Source organism: Manis javanica, chromosome 16 (assembly GCF_040802235.1).
Source record: "Manis javanica isolate MJ-LG chromosome 16, MJ_LKY, whole genome shotgun sequence".
Lineage (NCBI taxonomy): Eukaryota > Metazoa > Chordata > Mammalia > Pholidota > Manidae > Manis > Manis javanica.
This window is the reverse complement of record NC_133171.1, coordinates 69915860-69934640: the sequence shown is the minus strand read 5'-3', so window position 1 is coordinate 69934640 and position 18781 is coordinate 69915860. Positions and strand designations below refer to the sequence as shown.

The following is an 18781-nucleotide window of genomic DNA, read 5'->3' as shown; positions in this document are numbered from 1 at the left end:
AGGTGATACATTTTAATAGCCTATTCATGGGGTCATTAACTTTAATATCCAAATTCTTACTTATAGACAGTTAAACCTCTCATGAAAATGTAAAATTATTTTTAAAAACTTGGAAGTTTGTAAGGATGTAAGTATACAGAGATTCTTTAGATAGTTTTTCTATCACCGATTTCACATAATTCCCCCCTTTCTTTCCAGCCCTTACTATGCTTCCAACAGACACTTAGGTTGGTCCCCTATCTTGGCTATTGCAAATAGCTGCAATGAACATGGGGATGCAGATATTGTTTGGAGTTTACATTTTCATTTGTTTGGATAAGTACCCACAAGTGAAAGTGCTGGGTCATATGCTAGTTCTAACTTTTCTGAGGAACCTCTATACTGTTTCCAATAGCGGCTGCAACAATTTACATTCCCACCAACAGTACCCAATAGCTCCCTTCTCTCCACATCCTCACCAACACTTACTTCTTGTCTTTTTGATAAGAACCACTCGAACAGGATGAGGCGGTATCTAATGTAGTTTGTATTTCCCTGACAATTAATGACGTTGAGCATCTTTTCAGGTACTTGTGGCCATCTGTGTGTCTTCTTTGGGAAAATGTCTATTGAGATCTTCAGATTGTTTATTTTGCTATCGAGTCATATTTGCTATTGAGTTCTTTATATACTTTGGATATCAGGCCTTTATCAGATATATGATTTGCATATATTTTTTCCCATTTAGTAGATTGCCTTTTCATTCTGTTCATGTTTTCTTTTGCTATTCAGGGACTTATTAGTATGACAGTCCCACTTACTTACTGATTTATTAGTTACTTAGTTTATGTTTTCCGTGCTTTAAAATATTTTTATGTTTAAATATTTTAAGCAATCAGTTAAAAAAAGAACTCACTACACTATCCTGTTTAATGAACATTCTTACCCATCCATATCAATCTTTAAAAATAAACACAACTGAAGCCTCTAAGGGCCCTCCCTGATTCTATTTCTATCAGCAACGTGTACCCTGGGAAGGCAGACCATGACTTTAACGCATCACTCCAATACACGATTTTATACTCATTCTTCATATACTTTGAATCCACAAGAAATAAATTACTGTGCAGAAGAGTAACACTGCTTGTTATATGCCAACAATATTTACATGCCAGCCACTATTCTAAACCATTTTCAATTATTATTAACTGTCCTTTGTGCCCCAAGGGTAGTTATATTGTTATATAGTACCTGTTCTAGACACCTATGTGATGAATCAGTCCCTTCTTCACACTGGACTGTTAAACATCTACATGGATGGCATGGACTAATGTTTTGTTTATCTCCAGTGCCCAGAAATGCCTGGCACATACTGAGTATTCAAAAAAAAAAGACGAGTTGAAAGAAGTTTTTGCCTCCCTACACCACCCTGGGGCAATGGCTACATGTAAGCACTGACTTGGCACTGTGGCCCCATCAGAATCTAAGCATTTGAAAATGCCCAGACATAGTATTCTGAAACATTCAATTCAAGACAATTTACCGGGCCTATAAATGCACTGTGTACTGCGCTAGTTAATTTAACAGAAACGGAGCCAGAAAAGCAGAGTCTAAAGGTAGAACATGAAAGATGTGTGATAATACTTAAGAAAGTAAGAAGTTTAATGGAGAAGAAGGTAATCACAAATTGCAAACACATACAAGACTTCAAGATGAATGAGTCTTATGCTAAGGGTCTTAGATTTAAGCAGTTTACCTCCAGGGCTACCGTCAGGATGGATGGTTGCTGCAAAGGTTAAAGAGTAAAGCACATGTTGGAAAATTTGACAGTGGGAAGGAAGAGAAATGGAGCAGCAGCTACACAGTCCAATACAGGTAAAGATCTGTGTCCACTAAATGGGTGGATGTCAGAAAGTGCAGAAGAAAAATCATGGACTGGAAAGGAATATTTATCAGTGAAAGGGGCATTATGAGTTCAAAAGAAATGAAAAACAAGGTTTTACAATGTTTATCCACAATGCACATTTGATTCTGGAAGCACACAATATATCAAAGGAGTAACAGGGTTTTAAAACGTATGGTTTGTTATATTACTTTGTAACAGATTAATGGCTCCTACCTGCAGAGCTCTCCATGCCTTCTACAAAAATCCCCCCACACTGGGGAAAAATCCAGTACTGACGTCTGTAACGATCCTGGCCAAACATCATCGAACGTAAAGAGTGAGACGCATCAAAGAGCTCCCTTCTGTACTGACTCTGTTGCTGTTAAAAAATGATGCATACAATTATGCTATGGGTGTTAAGCGCTTTAAAAATTGGTATTTAAGTGACTTTATACTTATCATGGCTTTAGAGCAGCTAGATTTCACTATTGAAGAAAGGCAGCAAAAGAACTAATATCACACGTCTGACTTCAGTTCCAGTAACAGTTGTAAAGACAGAAATTACCTTGAGGGTAATTAGAATATTTTTGTTGCCAAGGATTAAAAATGTTTTGTTTTATTAGATATCTTATAGTAAAGCATGTCTTATATTTGGTAATAAACAATGTGATCACGTGTTTCACTGAGCCAAAGAAAACTGACTCAATTCTAATGATTACAGTGTGTAACAAATAATACTCACATATACCTGTATTTGCCTATTTTTATACTCATGCTGTAAACCTTAGGCAGCACATGACTAAATTTTGGAATAACTGTGTGATGAATCTAATGACATAAAATGCAGATATCTCATAATACTAATCCTGAAATACCTCACTAATGCTACTGAAATTCGGTTTTACATGAGAAGTACATACATATAGTTTATAGATCCAGTGCAAATAAAACCTACAAATACACTAATGTTAAATAAAACACAGGATGCTGAAACTATTATCATGAAATCTGAATTTTAAAAGTAATGAATTCCAAGAAATAAAACCATGCATTTATTGATATTTTGTATTTAAATAAAGAGCTAAAGAATATAGCTCTTGATTAAGTTAGTACCATGTCTTAAGAGGGAGGCCTTTAACATTGGCAAGAAATTTTCATGGTTTAATTGTGAGAATGTTTCTGGAGCTCTCCATTTTAATTACTTACAAGAAGCTTGCTTTTATTTAGCAGTCAGAAAAAAGGAATCCCATACAAGGTGGATTTTTAAAACACTGCAAAAATGATGTAAGCTATAATCTGAAAAGTGCTTACTTCACTCAGTTTTTCAATCTGTTTTTCTAGCTCTTCAACACTTGCTGCTTGGTCACCTTCATCCTATACATGACAAAATACAGTATCATTTACCGGTTTTAAGATTTATTCAATCAATCAGTGGATATTTAATGAAGGCCTCCTATATGCAAAGCACTAGGATAGGCCCTGTGGACATGAGTCAGCCTCAGCTCTCGGTTCTTTGTAAACTCATAATCTGGTAGGGAGACACATGCACATCACACTATGAAAATAAAAACCACTACACAGAGGAAGCCATAGGGACCCCAAAAGAGGTAGAGATGTAAGAGTCATGGAGTTCAGGAGAGGGTGAGATTGCTTTTAGTGGGAATCTTTACCGAGAGAGGCTACATGGAAGAAGTTGTGTCCTCATTAGCTACCGAAGAATGGTTCGGATTCGATCAATCAGAGAAAGGGCAGGGCATTCCAGAAAGAGTCTGATGTATCTTGACATGAAAGGTACATGAAGAGGGAAGACAGGAGATGAGGCAAGGATGAGTTCAGGGTTAAACGATCTAGAGCTATAAATGCTTGACCATGGTCAATAACGTGATCCTTTGAGGGAGGTTAAACGTGAGAACTATGCTTACAAAGATAATACGGCAATAGTCCTAAGATGGCCTGGAGCAGGGAAAGGATTAACATTTGTCAAATCTGGTTAGTATTCCACTGCAATGATTCAAGAGGGAGGGAGAATGTGGGACTTACATAGGTAAAAGAAACAGAAAAGGAGAAAAGCACATGAATGTAAGAGAGTATTACCTAATTAGAACTGTTAAGTCATGGTAACTCACGGGTATGAGGCAGCGAGGGGTGAGGGAGACAGAGGAAGGAGTAAATTATGGTAAGAGTTTAGATCTGGGAGTCTGCAAAAATACTGGTACCGTTCACCGAAGAAGTCATTTTTAGGGCAAAGAAGGTTAAGTTATATTTTGAACACATTGAGCTTTTAGAAGAAAAATAATCCCTACAATATATATTACTAATTTCATAAGTGGTACTTTACTGGTGATTACATGAAATGTTTCATTCTAGAAAATGAATATATAGGAAAACCACCACCAAATTATATGTTTTAGAGGGTAAGCATAAAGTAAAAGGTACATGTATTTTCTTTGTATCTTAGCCACGCTACTTCCTATGGGCAAACTACTTAACTCTTCTAAGACTATTTCCTTAACTGTAAATTGATAATAACATTCTCTGTAACATGGGGGTATCTGTGAGGGCTAAGAAAAACAGATCTGAAAGCAACCAGCAAACTTCCAGGCACACAGTGTGCAAACTGGTTACTTTCCCTCTTTCTGAAAATTGTATCTAGAAAATGCAGGTACTTCTTAGGTTTAAAAAAGTAAAATTTGTTTCCGGTGCTCATTTTCTAGAAGCATTTTTAAAAAGCCACACTGCCACCAACCACTCATGAGCAGGTATTTCTGGATGAGTAGTTATCTCCCCAACAAAAGGAAATGAAAAGAAGCTTTAGTATTAGCTATCATTTATCTACTTTTCATTCAGTTTAGGGGAGCAAGTTACAGAGGCATTTAGGCACACTATTTGTGCTAACAGTAACACAATTTCTACTTCAGGAAAGAAGCCTTAAAAGAGAACAAGCCCAATGACCCTCAAATAGATAATTACATAATTACATGTCTGTATGGTTCTAAAGTGATCTTTTGACTTGCAGGGCAAATGTTTGATAGGACGCTTACACAAAAATACAATTCAAGCAACAGTAATAAAAAATACTTGCAAAAGACATCAAAGTAACTATGGATCAGTCAAATAAACTTAGTGCTGTTTCTAAGACTCTCCCTAAGATGAAAAGGAAGTAAAGTGTCTACTAAGGTTTGTTTAAAGCAAAGGAGTTTTGACTAATAGTCCTTATAATTTTAAGAGATGTGTAGAACTTGAAAGGTCAGAGAGAAAGGCAAGGAGACTAGGCACAAAGAACTCGTCTCTGCCGTGGTTCTCCATGATTTCCCAACCAAAAGAGAGGCCATTGTATGTCCCTATGTGTCAAAGTTCAAACATCCACATAACCTGTTACCAGGCCAACTTGTGAACTTAGAGCTCAGGTAGGTTTCAACACAATTCGAAGGTTTAGGTATACAGACTCCATGTGCTGAAGGAATGAGGAGTGTGGAGAAGAGGGAATCATCTTTGAGACAAAGGGGGATGGACTTAGTCAAGGGCAGGACCTTCTAACTGAAAGCGATCACACGGGTCTCAACGGAAAGGCTCCCTGAAATTAATCTTCTAGGGAGTTTTAATTCCTGGCACTCTCACTGAACTTTAATCAAGAATCTAAACCTATTTTGAGGAATAATGTAGCTATCTTATCATTGGGCTCATTAAATAGTTAAACTTTTTAAGGCAATTGATAAGTGGCTACCAGTTCTTCATCGTAACAGATAACTCTAAAATCACTTAAAAGAAATGTTATTTTGACTTGTTAGGTCCTAAAATTATTATCTTAAAAAGTTTTTAAACTGTTTTCTCACATTAATAACATATACATTTGCCAGGATTTTGCTCAATGAAACCCTATAATCTAACTATAATTCAATTAAGGTCACTTTAAATGATACATGTGGTTTAAGAGACATTAATGATATTTAAATAATTAGTAACAAATTTTAGTAGTGTTTATCTACCTTGCCCCATTGATTATTTTCTTTATATCTTCAACCCCCTCTCTTTCTGACTCCCTTCAACCCGAAATCATATTTAGCCTTTCACATCTCAGTAATCCTTGGTTATCTGTCCCCTTTAGGAACCACCTTTTCCTCTGAGGCACAATGCTTACAGAAGTCATCCTCACCTCCTCACCTTCTATCGTTCTCGATCCGTCGCTGCCTGGCTTCTGCTCTGAGCCGTCTAACGACTGTGCTGCCACTGGTCCACAGGGACCTCTGCCTTGCCCGATCCCACAGACACTTTTGATCCTCATCACACTAGACTCCTGCTACATTAACATTGTTTATCACTCCCTCCTTTTTGAAATGTTCAGTTTTCTTGATTTTTGCTACTACTACATGTGTAGAAAAGAGTTGACATTGCAGGTCTGACTGCTCTCCTTTGAAAGGCCCGCGTACAAGGCTGGTCCCTGGCTGGTGTCTGGGAACTTGGATTTCAGAGGGTTTCCTCCCACGCTGATAGATTGGCTCACTGGAACCCAACTGTGCTAACAATGGGGTGTATACTGAACACGTTTTTCTCCTGGGAGTTTTATACTTGTCATAACTCATTCCTAGGAGACTTAAGCCCATCCTGTGTGACTCCACTGGGAAAAGACTCTTTAACAGTGTGGGTCTGGTTTCCTCTGGGCTGTGGCTCACATGCCTTTTCTCTCTGCTGATTCTGATGTGTGTGTGAGTCTTCCTAGTGAGTCACTGATTCTGGTGATGGCCTCAGAGATCCTTGACCCATTACAGACATCTCCTACCTCTACGATGGCTCCTTCTTCAACAAGAAGCCCTACAGGATATTCTGAAATATTGACATCCCCTGGGGTTCCAACTTCAGTCTACTACTCTGTTCCCTAAACCAATCCCCCTGTACAAAAATCACCCACCTCATGATTTTAAACTACTGTCTGTGTGAGTAACTTCCAGATCTATATGTTCATGACTGAACTCATCTTTAGGCTTTCAGATTCTTATATCCAACTTACTGCAGAACTGCTGCATAGGCACCTCAAACTTAAGATGTCCAAAATAAACCCACCATCATTTCTTGTCTTCCAGTATTGTTCTGCACTCCCCTCCTCCTCTATCATCTATTCTGTTCCTCCTGATTTCTCTAACTCAGTTAATGGCAAGAATACCATGCAGCCTCCCAAACCAGATGGTTGGGAATCAATCCTACCCTTTCATCAACCTACCAGTTCAAATACTACTCATTCTTCTTCCTAAGTATTTACTGAAATCTTTTCCTCCTTCTTCCCAACTACCATCAGGCTAGTTTGGGACCCTACAACTCATTAAACTCTTGCAACATCTCCTGACTGACCTTCCCACCTCTGATCTTGCCCTACCCCAAATCTATTTCTATCTTCCATGGAGCTGCCATAGTGAGCCACTAAAAAAAGCAAGTGTGACTCTGTCATTCTGTTACTTACAAAGAGGAAGCAATGGCTTCCTCCTACCAAAAAAGTGTAAATCCTAGTTCACAGTTGTTGCTAGGAGGCTCTCTAATAACAATGAAGCACTGTCAGTCACTTAAAGTGCATTGTGGTTTCAGATTTCTACGTCCGTTTATGCTGTTCTTTCTGCCTGAGCACTTCTCTACGGGTTCTTCCCCAGGTTAACATCCAGCCCACCTTTTAGCCTCAGCCAATGGGCCCAGAAAGCCTTCGTTGAGGACCTATTCCTCATAAAGGTTCAATGCCCTTCCTTTCCGCCTGCCTAGCACAGAGTAAATAAATACCACCAGCAAAGCAGTTAACATGTAGTACATTACATTTTCTTATGGCAAATCTTCCTCAGTGAGACTGCAAACTGAGAGAGGACTTTTGCTACCTTACTCATCTTTGATCAAAAGTGCCCACAACGAGGCACATAATAAACTGATGCTTGGGAAATACATCAGTTTCACTAAATGTGACAATAATTTCAAGGCATGAAGTATTGTACACATACAAGCTAGTATTTTACCAGAATGAAAGAGGATAACTGAAATTAAGCATCTACATGGTTCTTTGAAGAACTCTCAATATGTTCTATAAAAAGAAAAACTTGACTTTGTTTATTCAGTGTAAGCCCATCCCATGTGTGGGCAATTATTAAACCATCACAAAAAACTTTACGAGGTGATTGTTATAAATATTCATTTTCAGATGAAGAAACTGAGGCAAGTAAGCGTCAAAATGGAATTCAAACCCAAATCCACCTGACCTCCAAATTCTGCTGTTTTCAGTATGTTATGTTAACTTTGTCAAGTAATAAAATCTACCTAAACTTGATTACCTCATCTTCACAGACATCCGTTTTCTTTCCTTTTTTGTCTTCCTTGGCTTCCTCCTCCTCCTCGTTGCCATCAGCGTCACTGTCCCCACCCTTCCTTCTTCGCTTGCGTCCTGCTGTGGGGGTGGCCGCCGCGTGCTGCTCTTCTCCAAGATCGATGCCACCTGAAGTGTCTCTCTTGCCTGCTTTCTTAGCATAAATGATTCGGAGCCTTTAAAATGTAACACAATTATGATGTACAAGAAAACCTTCTCTTCATACTTTTTTGAGAAAATAATGTGAGTTTTAAGCAAAAATGCCTTATGGTGAGTAATAAGTCAATGGCAATAAAATTAGAATTAAGGAAATTTAAGAAATGTTTCCAGAAATTACACAATATATTGACTTTTAAGAATTATTCTGGATCTCTTTGGAATTAGAATATATTTAAAAAATAAAACTTAGCTGAAAAAATTAACTCTAGCAATAACCAATGATAATTCCTGATCCCATGCTATCAGACTGAATAAATTTCTGTTCAAATTATGCAAAGAAATATCCTCTTACATAGAAATTGAGTAATTTCAGCATTATATTTCCTGGCGGGAAACTAATTAAGCTTTAATTCTGAATACACACATTTGGATATTTTAGACTCTACAAAAGCAAACTTTAATTAGAAAGCAATTTTAAAAAGTGGCAGTTCTAAATAGATTCTACTTATGACAAAAGTAACTTGATAGCCAACAACAATCTTAGAAAACGTGATTGCTTCACTTCTTTGGGAGCAAAAATGTAAACTGACTTTTTTCTAAGTTTGAAGCGTAAGATGTTCAATGACTCTAATTACAACTTCTGTCCATTGTAGACTCTCACCCTAGGTTTTATTAATTTCTTAATTCATCTTAATTAAGCTTTACCTTTTTTTACTTCTTAGACATAATAAACTTTAAATTCTGTGTTTGGCATTTATGTTTTACTGGGGAATTTGTACAATGGGCAACAGTATACTAACTTTAATAAAACAGCACTTACTTGTGGAGTTTACCTTCTACCATCCATTGATCTCTCCTCAAGTTTGACATATAATCAGCGTTCTTGTCAATTTCACTGTCAATGCAAAAATTTATTACAAGACAGAAATTAATCCATTATGCAATATGTTAACATGGTGAGTAAACTGTTGCCATTTCTTGCTAAGTAAAAGTGATGTCAATGAGTAGCGAAAACAAGTGAAAAATTATATCAATACAGTGTCACAGCTAAGAGATGTACAGAAGAAAGACTTAGTATGTCCACCAATGGTAGAAAAGCATGGCTCTGAAATATACAGATTGATCCTTTTCCTAGAAAGGAAAAGAACTAAAAGTAACAATAATTAAAATATGTAAAATAATGAATAGAAAGAACAAGATGAACATGGATTTGTTCACCAAAACTTGAAATACTAGAGTGCAAAATTTACTTTGACTCTTAAATGTAAGTTTTTAAAAAGTACAATACATCAATAAACTAATATTAAACTGTTATTAGCACATAATAAAATAAAAAGCTGGATAATTCTATTAATGGCTATGAAGGAAAATCACATAGTTATTTATCACTGAAAGATGTCAAAGAAAGAAAAAATGCAGGATTCTTGCAAAGGTGCTACCTTCTGGTGCCATAGTAAGAAAAAACTATTTTTGTTTCCTTATATGAATAATTAACAGAATTATTAAGTAAACAAAATGGTTGCAAAGAACATGCAGTAAGATCCAAATATTCTTTTCAACAGACTGCAATAAATACATTAAAATAGTAGTAGTAGTAGTAGCAGTCATCTCTGAATGGTGAGATTGTGTAATTTTTTTTTCTTTGTGCTACTCTGTAACTTTGGATTTTGCATGGGTAATTTGTGTTACTTTGTCATATAAATTATTTCAATTAGACAAATTGAGAACAGGAAGGAAGCACCAGAGAAGTCCAGGCCCAGGCTCACCTGGCCACCCCCCTGCTGCAGGCCAGCTCGCTGATCAGGAGGGCCAGCGCCGAGGCTTTCTGGGCCGGAGTGTGGGCCTGGAAGGCCTTGGTCCTCAGGCTTTCGGTGAGCTCAGTCTGTCCACAACGGGCCTCCAGAAAGATCTGCAAGATCTCAGAAACATTGTCTCGATTCACACCAACATTCAGTAAATGTTCTCCAAGAGCTGTTTCGGCCTATAAAAGTTTGGCATTTTTGTCAGTATTGATCCTAACCGTACAGAGCATAAAAACAATTAAGATTTTGAAATGTCTTTAATTATATTATCTGTATATTACTGAAAAGGGCTTTATTCACACTTTAAATGAAGTGAAGATAAAAATAGACAACAGATGATAGACAGGTATTTGAGTACTTGCATCTTTCTATTTCTTCTTTAGACCCTTGGTTAACAGGCAGGAAGGAGAGTATGAGAACTGATGAGTAGATACCATACCTTCTTTGACTATAGAAACTATCTCAAGCTTTCTAAGGCTTTATCTAGACGTTCTATCACTACGGGTTGCCGGAGGCCCAGGGGCACTACTGTTGCATTTTTCCAGCTCTAGAGTGTCATGGACTTTATTGTCTGGTATACTAAATAGGAAAATGGAAGAACAAGCAACTGATGCACCTGGAAACTTCTCTCTCCATCATATTATCTACAGCAAAGCTGACTGAAATGTGTATCTTAGCTGGAATTATGATCAATTTGAATTTCTTGAGTATCCACTGAGAGGTACAGAGTCTTAACATGCTGATCTTAGAGGTGCTGCCATTAGCCTCAATTGTTCACAGTGATTGAGAGCACACAGCATAATTTCAAAAGGCATACATAAATTTTAATTCTTTATGATTAATAAATTCTCTTTTGCTGAGTATCACTTTCCTTAAGTCAGCTTGGTTTTGGCCAAAAGCTAGAGAAGAATAAGAGTAATCTGGGAATATCTACATTCCCTAGGCTTTATGAACCAGGTTTTCCTAGATGTGGACCATTTGCAACTGAAAGCAAATCTACACTTAACTTTGTGAGATGCAGAAAAAACTAGATCAGTGTATACACTCTTCTGCTAATATGCTAAAGCCAGTTATCAGTGCACTGAGGGTACAAATTAAAATAATTTTTTGTATTTTCTTTTTTTACCTTGTATCCTGTAATTAGACCTGGATCACACACAGCAGCTGACAGGAGCCTCACAAGCAAATCTTGTACTTTATGCATGCTGTCCCCTAGATTCAGCAATCCCTCCTGAAGAATACTGAGGTTTGGAATATCAGTACTCACATTAAAGCCTAAAGCTTTACTAAAGTCTCGTAAGAACTGCACCACCATGAGACAGTTGGAAAATGTACTTCCAGAGAGAACAAGTCCTGGAATACGAGGCAACTCTGGCAAAGGCTGAAAAATAAAATGAAAAACTAATTAACTAAAAAGGCTATGACTTCAGATCTTCTGAAATAGAACAAGTTGCTGTCTTTCTTTGCTCTTGAATTCTACCAGTGGTTTTCTGTCTAGACTGTGGATTCCCTGAGGGCATTTCTGCAACCCCATAATACTAAGCACGGGATTTTGAAACCAAGCAACCATCAATAAATTTTAGTTGAACTCAATACAAACTCAGAATTCTGAAAAAAGAACACAAATTTTAATTAACATATTGATAGAACATGGGTTACATAACTGGAGCAACATAAGAAATAAGCATTTCAAAAGTACTTGGCCATGGACATACTAAGTAGGGCACGTGTACTAATTTCTTCTAATGATGGAGACTGAATAATAATTCACGCTTTTTTGGTAGCTCAAAAACTACCGTGTATCTATGGGCCGATGGGAGAATGGTACCATCTTTGGCTAATTAATACAGATAAATTACTTGGTCCACATGACCAGAAACCATGATCCTATCAAGAACCCAGTTACACTGCAACTAATAGTCTCTAGGCTTGTAGCAAAACACTAATATTGATTTTCAACACTAACATTAGAAAGCAGCCTCTTGCTACTTCTCAAATATGCTCACATATTAACATTTTAATGACAAAACTGTAGTACCAGTTGTCTATTTAAGAAGTAAATAAGGCAATAAGGTCCATGAATGAGACTTAATAATAGTATTTTAAATTTTGATTAGAAAAAAATTTTCTATTTCACTAGTCTTTGTTAAACAATGTTCCTCCACCCTGCACTTACTGAAACAACTATCCAATGACCTTTTCTAGTAATACTGTGTGGAAACACAGAACTATGGATAATATCTGACAGCATACAAACCTTACATGTTCCATTTGAAAACCATCTAAGTCTGAATCTTTTTTCTTGAACCATATCAGACATACACATACCATATGATTAAAAAAATTTATATAATAAAGCTAACAAAAGTAAGGCTTAAAATGGACTTCTATATTTGATTTATTGCATCTGGATTTAAACGGAAGTAACAAATTCAAGAAAATAGAGGTCATTTAGGATTTTTAAAAAATTGCTCACTGTGAGCCTACTAAATGTGTCAACTAAACCTATGTACCCTCTCTGGACGTAGGAAAATTTAAACATCCAGTTTTACTAAAACTAGTATTTATACTTTTATTTGCAGTTAAAAGCATTTGTGCTAAGTAAAAATATTATTATAACTAAATCCCCACTAGGATATTTTTGCATTAAGTGCTTTAGAAAAAGCTGAAAAGAGAAAATCATTCTTTGTATTATCAGATGAACATGGCATATTATATAGATGCTATTGACTAATTATAGTATTATTGACAGTATTACAGAAATATGTATTATTGATGATTTTCTAGAAATACCATCTTAACTATAGCCAAACATAATTGATTTCTTCTAATAAGTATGTAAATTATGCCAGTTAACATGATTATCTCGCTCTTTCCAAATTTCTACTTTTACGTATTTTAGCAACATCACACGTCTGTGAAAACAACAGGAGAGAAAATACATGAGGTCCTCTGACTGGACACATTTCTTGGCTTTCAAGGTGATAAACAGTATGGACCCTGGAGTTTAACAAATTGGAGTTTGGGTCCAAGGTGCCACTTATTAGTTCTGTCATCTTGGGCAAGTTCCTTCACCTCTTTGTGTCAGTTTCTCACTTGTAAATGGGCATAAATAGCTCTTCTACAGGATTGTGGTGAGGATTAAATGGGAGAATTCATACATAAAAAACATTTAGCACAGTGCCTGGAAAGTAGTCGACATACTCAATGACAGTTAGCTAACAAGTCTAAAGCACTGAAGGAGGTTACAGATTATAAATCCTGATTTATTTAAATATCTAAGGGGGTTTGAGGAGAAGGTAGATCTTTCTGTATCTAAACATATAGGAAGGACCAAATGAAACAGAAATCTTATCTACGTTTATCATTCACCCTTGTAGATTTGTACAGTGTTTTTATTTCAACGAAAAAGATTGGCAGCACTCCACCACTTATTTAGAACTTCCATTCCCAGTGCAGGAGGTCAGTAGACTTACTGGCGGCCATCCAGGAGAAGCACACTGACCTAGACAGAAATCCGCTGCCCAGCTGGAAGGGAAAGCCTTCGTACTGGCAGCTCTGGCAGACGAACGAGGTGAGAACACAGGAAACATTAAATTTAGTAATGAAATGGTTTACATGATAAATTACCTTTTGGTCTGCTAAGCACATGTCTTCATTAGGCTTCTTTAGTTCTTTTGCAATTTCTAATTCTAATCTTCGTTGCTCTAGTTTAAGCTCTTTCTTTAATCTATTCTCATCACGTTTTTCTTGCTTCGACCGTTCTTTTTCCTTAAAAAGAAAACCATGCCCACATAGTCTCTTTAACCATTATTATGTTTGAAAAACCTTTAGTTAAAATTTAAAAAGTGATCTGTGTTATGTCCATGAACAGAACTGTCCAAGCAGGTTTAGCAACAGACTTAGGATTGCATAGAAATAACTTATTTTGCTTTTCAGTATTGTCACTCTTTGAATTTCAAAATAATCTTATGACTGTATATATTTTTCTGCAGTTGATCCTTGAACAGCACAGGCCTGAACTGCATGGGTCCGCTTATATGCAGGTTTAAAAAAAATACACACACTGGTAACTTTTTGGAGATCTGCAATAATTTGAAAAAATTTTCTTTTCTCTACCTTTATTGTGAGAATACAGCATATAATACATATAACATAAAATATGGCTGATGATCTGCTCATGTTTTCAGTAAAGCTTCCCAGTCAATGGTAGGCTATTATGAGTAGGTAAGTTTCTGGGGAGTCACGTGTTATATGCAGAGTTGTTTCCTTAATGTCACATTGTTCAAAGGCCAACTGTGTGTTCTGTGTGTGCGTGCGTGTGTATTCTTGGGCATCATTTTTAACTAGTGATACGCAGTACTTTTTCCAATTAAAAAACCATAGCTATAATATGGAACAGAAGGTAAAAGTGTGGTCAATTTTTAGGATAAAAGGGAGATTTCCAAGAAATCTTTGAAAATAGTAGGATCTTTAATACTTGGCGACAGGCATCCATTTTTGTTTACTAATACAGATACTTCAAGGGAAACATGGTGTCTCTAAATTCAGTGAATTTAGTGAACTTATCCACTAATTTAATTTATTATTTAGTCAAATTACTCACTAATTTATTTAGTGAATTTTAATGAACTGTATAGGACTAATGCAAATCCTGTGGTTCTGGTGTAAGATGACTCAAGAAACCAGCTTCAAATGGCATGTATAGACAGTCACAACCCAGCCCCACCCAAGGTCAGCCTCCCGGCATTCGCCAGGCCCTAGTCACACTGACACAGCTGGGTGGAGAAAAGTCAGCCTGACAGTGTGAGGCACTGCTTGGATGATGATGTGATGATGCTGCTGAAGATGGAGGAGGAGGAGGAGAAAGAGGAGGAGCAGCAACAAAGCTAAGACAGGTGTTCATACAAGGTGAAAACTGACTCCCTCTGCCCCTTGTCTTCCCCACCCCAAGGGCCCTGACTCAGTCATCAGGCTGTACCTTTGTGTATGTCATCCCCGCCCTGCTTAGAATTCACAGCTCCTCCTTCTCAACACATAAGCCTTTTTTTGTTTTTTTTTACTCTTCCCACAACTACTTCAGGCACTTTAATATTTCTTTCTTGGCTTCCACATAATACAGCATTTATTGAACTCTGGGACAATTATTTGTTTAATGTCTCTCATCTTATTGTGACCTTAGAGTGGACTGAAGAACTAATTTATTTACCCGTTTCTTTATGCACCTATTCAATTCTCAGCTGTACAATTTGCCAGGCACAGTTTTGAGTGATTTTTATCCTTTTCCCTGACTCTCAAGTCCGTATCATTTCAACATTCCTCACCCACTGGTCTAAATATTGTTTTTATTTATGACTACAGTAATTATCTGACTCTAACAGACATATTTGGTGTGCTTTAGCATATAAAACTTATTTAAGCATGAATTAATGATTAATTCTACAAATGCCACATAAAGATATGTCAACATCCGTACTAGTAGTCATTGAAAATATTAAATAGCCAGTCTTTTCTCTACTTTTTATATTTTATATCACGGACAAACATAATTGATGTTTTCAATTTTCATTTATACACAAACGTTGTATCCAAAAGCAGAGATAAACACATTTGTTAATAATACTCAAGTTGTATTTAGGAATTTTTAAGTATCTGAAATCACAGAGTCACGAAACCAATTTTTAACCCCTCAAAAGACCCTCAAACAACATCCCGGTAATTAACAGTAACTATTTTTATTACTGGTAAATAACTGATAAAGTTAGGTTTTTGTTTCTATAGGCTTCACCTTTTAATATTGAAACAAAGAGAAAGTTATAATCTAAGGACATAATCAGATTTCAGATGCCATTTGAAACTTATAAACAACACAAAATAGCTTTAGGGAGATCATTCTGCTCGAGAAACACTACACAGTACAAAGCATTATCCAACACTTTGCATTTCTGAGTTGGGGGATCTGCTACTTAAAGAGCTAAAGACATCACAAAAAACCAATATATAAAGAAACAAATATACACATACAATAAAAGTACATGTTACATACATATATCTGTGCTAAACATTATTTCATATAGTCATTTTGAGTTTTTATTTTGAATATAATTGATACTGGTATACCATCGCAGCATTTATTTAAAAGAAAATAACATGCTGATTCAAAATGGATCAAAGACCTTAATCTAAGTCATAAAACCATAAAACTCTTGGATGAAAACATTGGGAAAACTCTTTTGGACATAAACATGAGCGACTTCCTAGTATCTCTCAGGGCAAGAGAAACAAAAGCAAAAATGAACAAGTGGGACTATATCAAGCTGAAAAGCATATGTACGGCAAAGGACACCTTCATTAGGAAAAAAGGAACCCTGCAGTATGAGAGAATATATGCATAAATGACAGATCTGATAAAGGGTTGACATCCATAATATATAAGAGTTCACACACCTCAACAAACAAAAAGCGAATAATCCAATTAAAAAATGAGCAGGAGCTGAACAGACAGTTCTCCAAAGAAGAAATTCAGATGGCCAACAGACACATGAAAAGATGCTCCACATCGCTTGTCATCAGAGAAATGCAAATTAAAACCACAATAAGATATCACCTCACACCAGTAAGGATCCCCACCATCCAAAAGACAAACAACAACAAATGTTGGCGAGGTTGTGGAGAAATGGGAACCCTCCTACACTGCTGGGGGGAATGTAAATTAGATCAAACATTGTGGAAAGCAGTATGGAGATTCCTCAGAAAGCTCAAAATAGACATACCATTTGACCCAGGAATTCCACTTCTGGGAATTTACCTTAAGAAAGCAGCAGCCCAGTTTGAAAAAGACAGATGCACCCCTATGTTTATCGCAGCACTATTTTACAATAGCCAAGAAATGGAAGCAACCTAAGTGTGCATCAGTAGATGAATGGAAAAAGAAGACGTGGTACATATACACAGTGAAATATTATTCAGCCAAAAGAAGAAAACAAATCCTACCATTTTCAACAACATGGATGGAGCTAAAGTATATTATGCTCAGTGAAATAAGCCAGACAGAGAAAGACAAGTAGTAAATGATTTCACTCACATGTGGAGTATAAGAACAAAGAAAAACCGAAAGAACAAAACAGCAGCACAATCACAGAACCCAAGAACGGACTCACAGCTACCAAAGGGAAAGGGACTGGGGAGGATGGGTGGGAAGGGAGGGAAAACGGCAGGCAAACAGAAAGCCGGCCTTACGTTTACCAGGCATAATGTGGGATGGAGGCATGCGGAGGGCTGTGCTACGCAGAGAAGACAAGTAGTGATTCTACAACATCTTACTACGCTGATGGACACTGACTGTGATAGGGTTTGTGGGGGGGGACTTGGTCAAGGAGGGAACCTAGTAAACATAATGTTCTTCATGACATTGTGGATTAAAGATAACAAAATAAATTCAAAAACTAAAAACTCTGACTGTCCTCTAAATTTACCTGTTTTCGTTTCTCAGCCTCCAATAATTTGACATTTGCAGCTCTTTCCTTCTTTATCCTTTTAGCCTGTGCATATAAAATAGGTCTCAAAGTCATGCAACAGCACCACAACCTGAAAATAACCTCAGACTTGAAAATGGAGCTCCAAGCCTCGCAAGGTACAAAACAGTATGTAACATGTATGCAATTACAGATTTCCCCTCAGTTTGTTACATTTAACATACTAATTTCATTTCTAACGGATAGATTACAATTAAGATATACAAAAAAATTCTTAAATTCGTAAGAGTATATGTCAGGTTTTTTCCTTCAAACTCTGTTAAAAGTCTGAAATAATTCGAGTGTTATTTTACCTTAAAACTTAATCACAGAAAAAATGATATGGCATTTTTTGCTTTTTCTTATTTTTGAAATAAAACATGATCACTGTAGAAAGTTTAGAAAAACGGGATAGATTTTAACAATAAAGGTTAAAGGACAAATAAGTAGCATTTAAACATGCACGTTTCTACTTTACTTGAACATTCTTTTGTAATACTTAAAATTTGAGATAAATCCTTTACTTAAATAACTTAAATGAAACATTAAACCCAGTTTAACCTACTGTGGTTAAATTGAAGGGTTTTTTTCCCTAATATAATGGAAATACAACCTTTAATGAAGCACACTCTGCATATCAAGCTCATGCTATCAAATTTGAGCTTTATAATCTTAAAGTCATTAACTAGTAGCTTCATAATTATCTAGTAGTAATTGCCAATGTACTTTAATATTTTCAATTTGGAGGGTTTTAAAATTAATTTGAAATGCGTAAGAGAATATGTATATATATTTTTAGAAGGAAAAAACCTGTAACTGTGAAAACCTCAGCTAACCGCATTCCTCAGGGAATAAGCCAATTTTTCTGGCAACAGTTTCCTGAACAGCTAAGGGTTTGGATTGTAATCATTTCCAACATTAAAAAGCTTATTTTGGACAAAAGTACTTTGGATAATTTTGAGACATATACACGTACAGCTTAGACACAGTACACTTAACATAATCTCGCTTTTTCTTGAGGACTTGGGCAGTTATTCTTGACATCAGTTACTATACTAGAGTTTGGTAAAAGAAATGCCTTTTGGCCATTAAGGTGTTGAAAATTGCTTCC

At 36.4% G+C, this 18781-nt stretch overlaps 1 protein-coding gene across 1 annotated transcript in view; it reads right to left on the bottom strand.

The window, feature by feature from the left end:
• The window catches only part of LOC140846734 (bromodomain adjacent to zinc finger domain protein 2B-like), a 118295-nt gene that overhangs the window by 25330 nt on the left and 74184 nt on the right, over nucleotides 1-18781 (bottom strand). The window contains exons 13-20 of the mRNA XM_073224324.1: nucleotides 17632-17697; nucleotides 13787-13927; nucleotides 11283-11537; nucleotides 10121-10335; nucleotides 9175-9249; nucleotides 8164-8371; nucleotides 3176-3238; nucleotides 2099-2243 (exon numbers count right to left, since the gene is read on the bottom strand). Of these exons, the coding sequence (XP_073080425.1) occupies nucleotides 2099-2243; nucleotides 3176-3238; nucleotides 8164-8371; nucleotides 9175-9249; nucleotides 10121-10335; nucleotides 11283-11537; nucleotides 13787-13927; nucleotides 17632-17697 (1168 nt within the window). The remainder of the gene's footprint in view (nucleotides 1-2098; nucleotides 2244-3175; nucleotides 3239-8163; nucleotides 8372-9174; nucleotides 9250-10120; nucleotides 10336-11282; nucleotides 11538-13786; nucleotides 13928-17631; nucleotides 17698-18781) is intronic.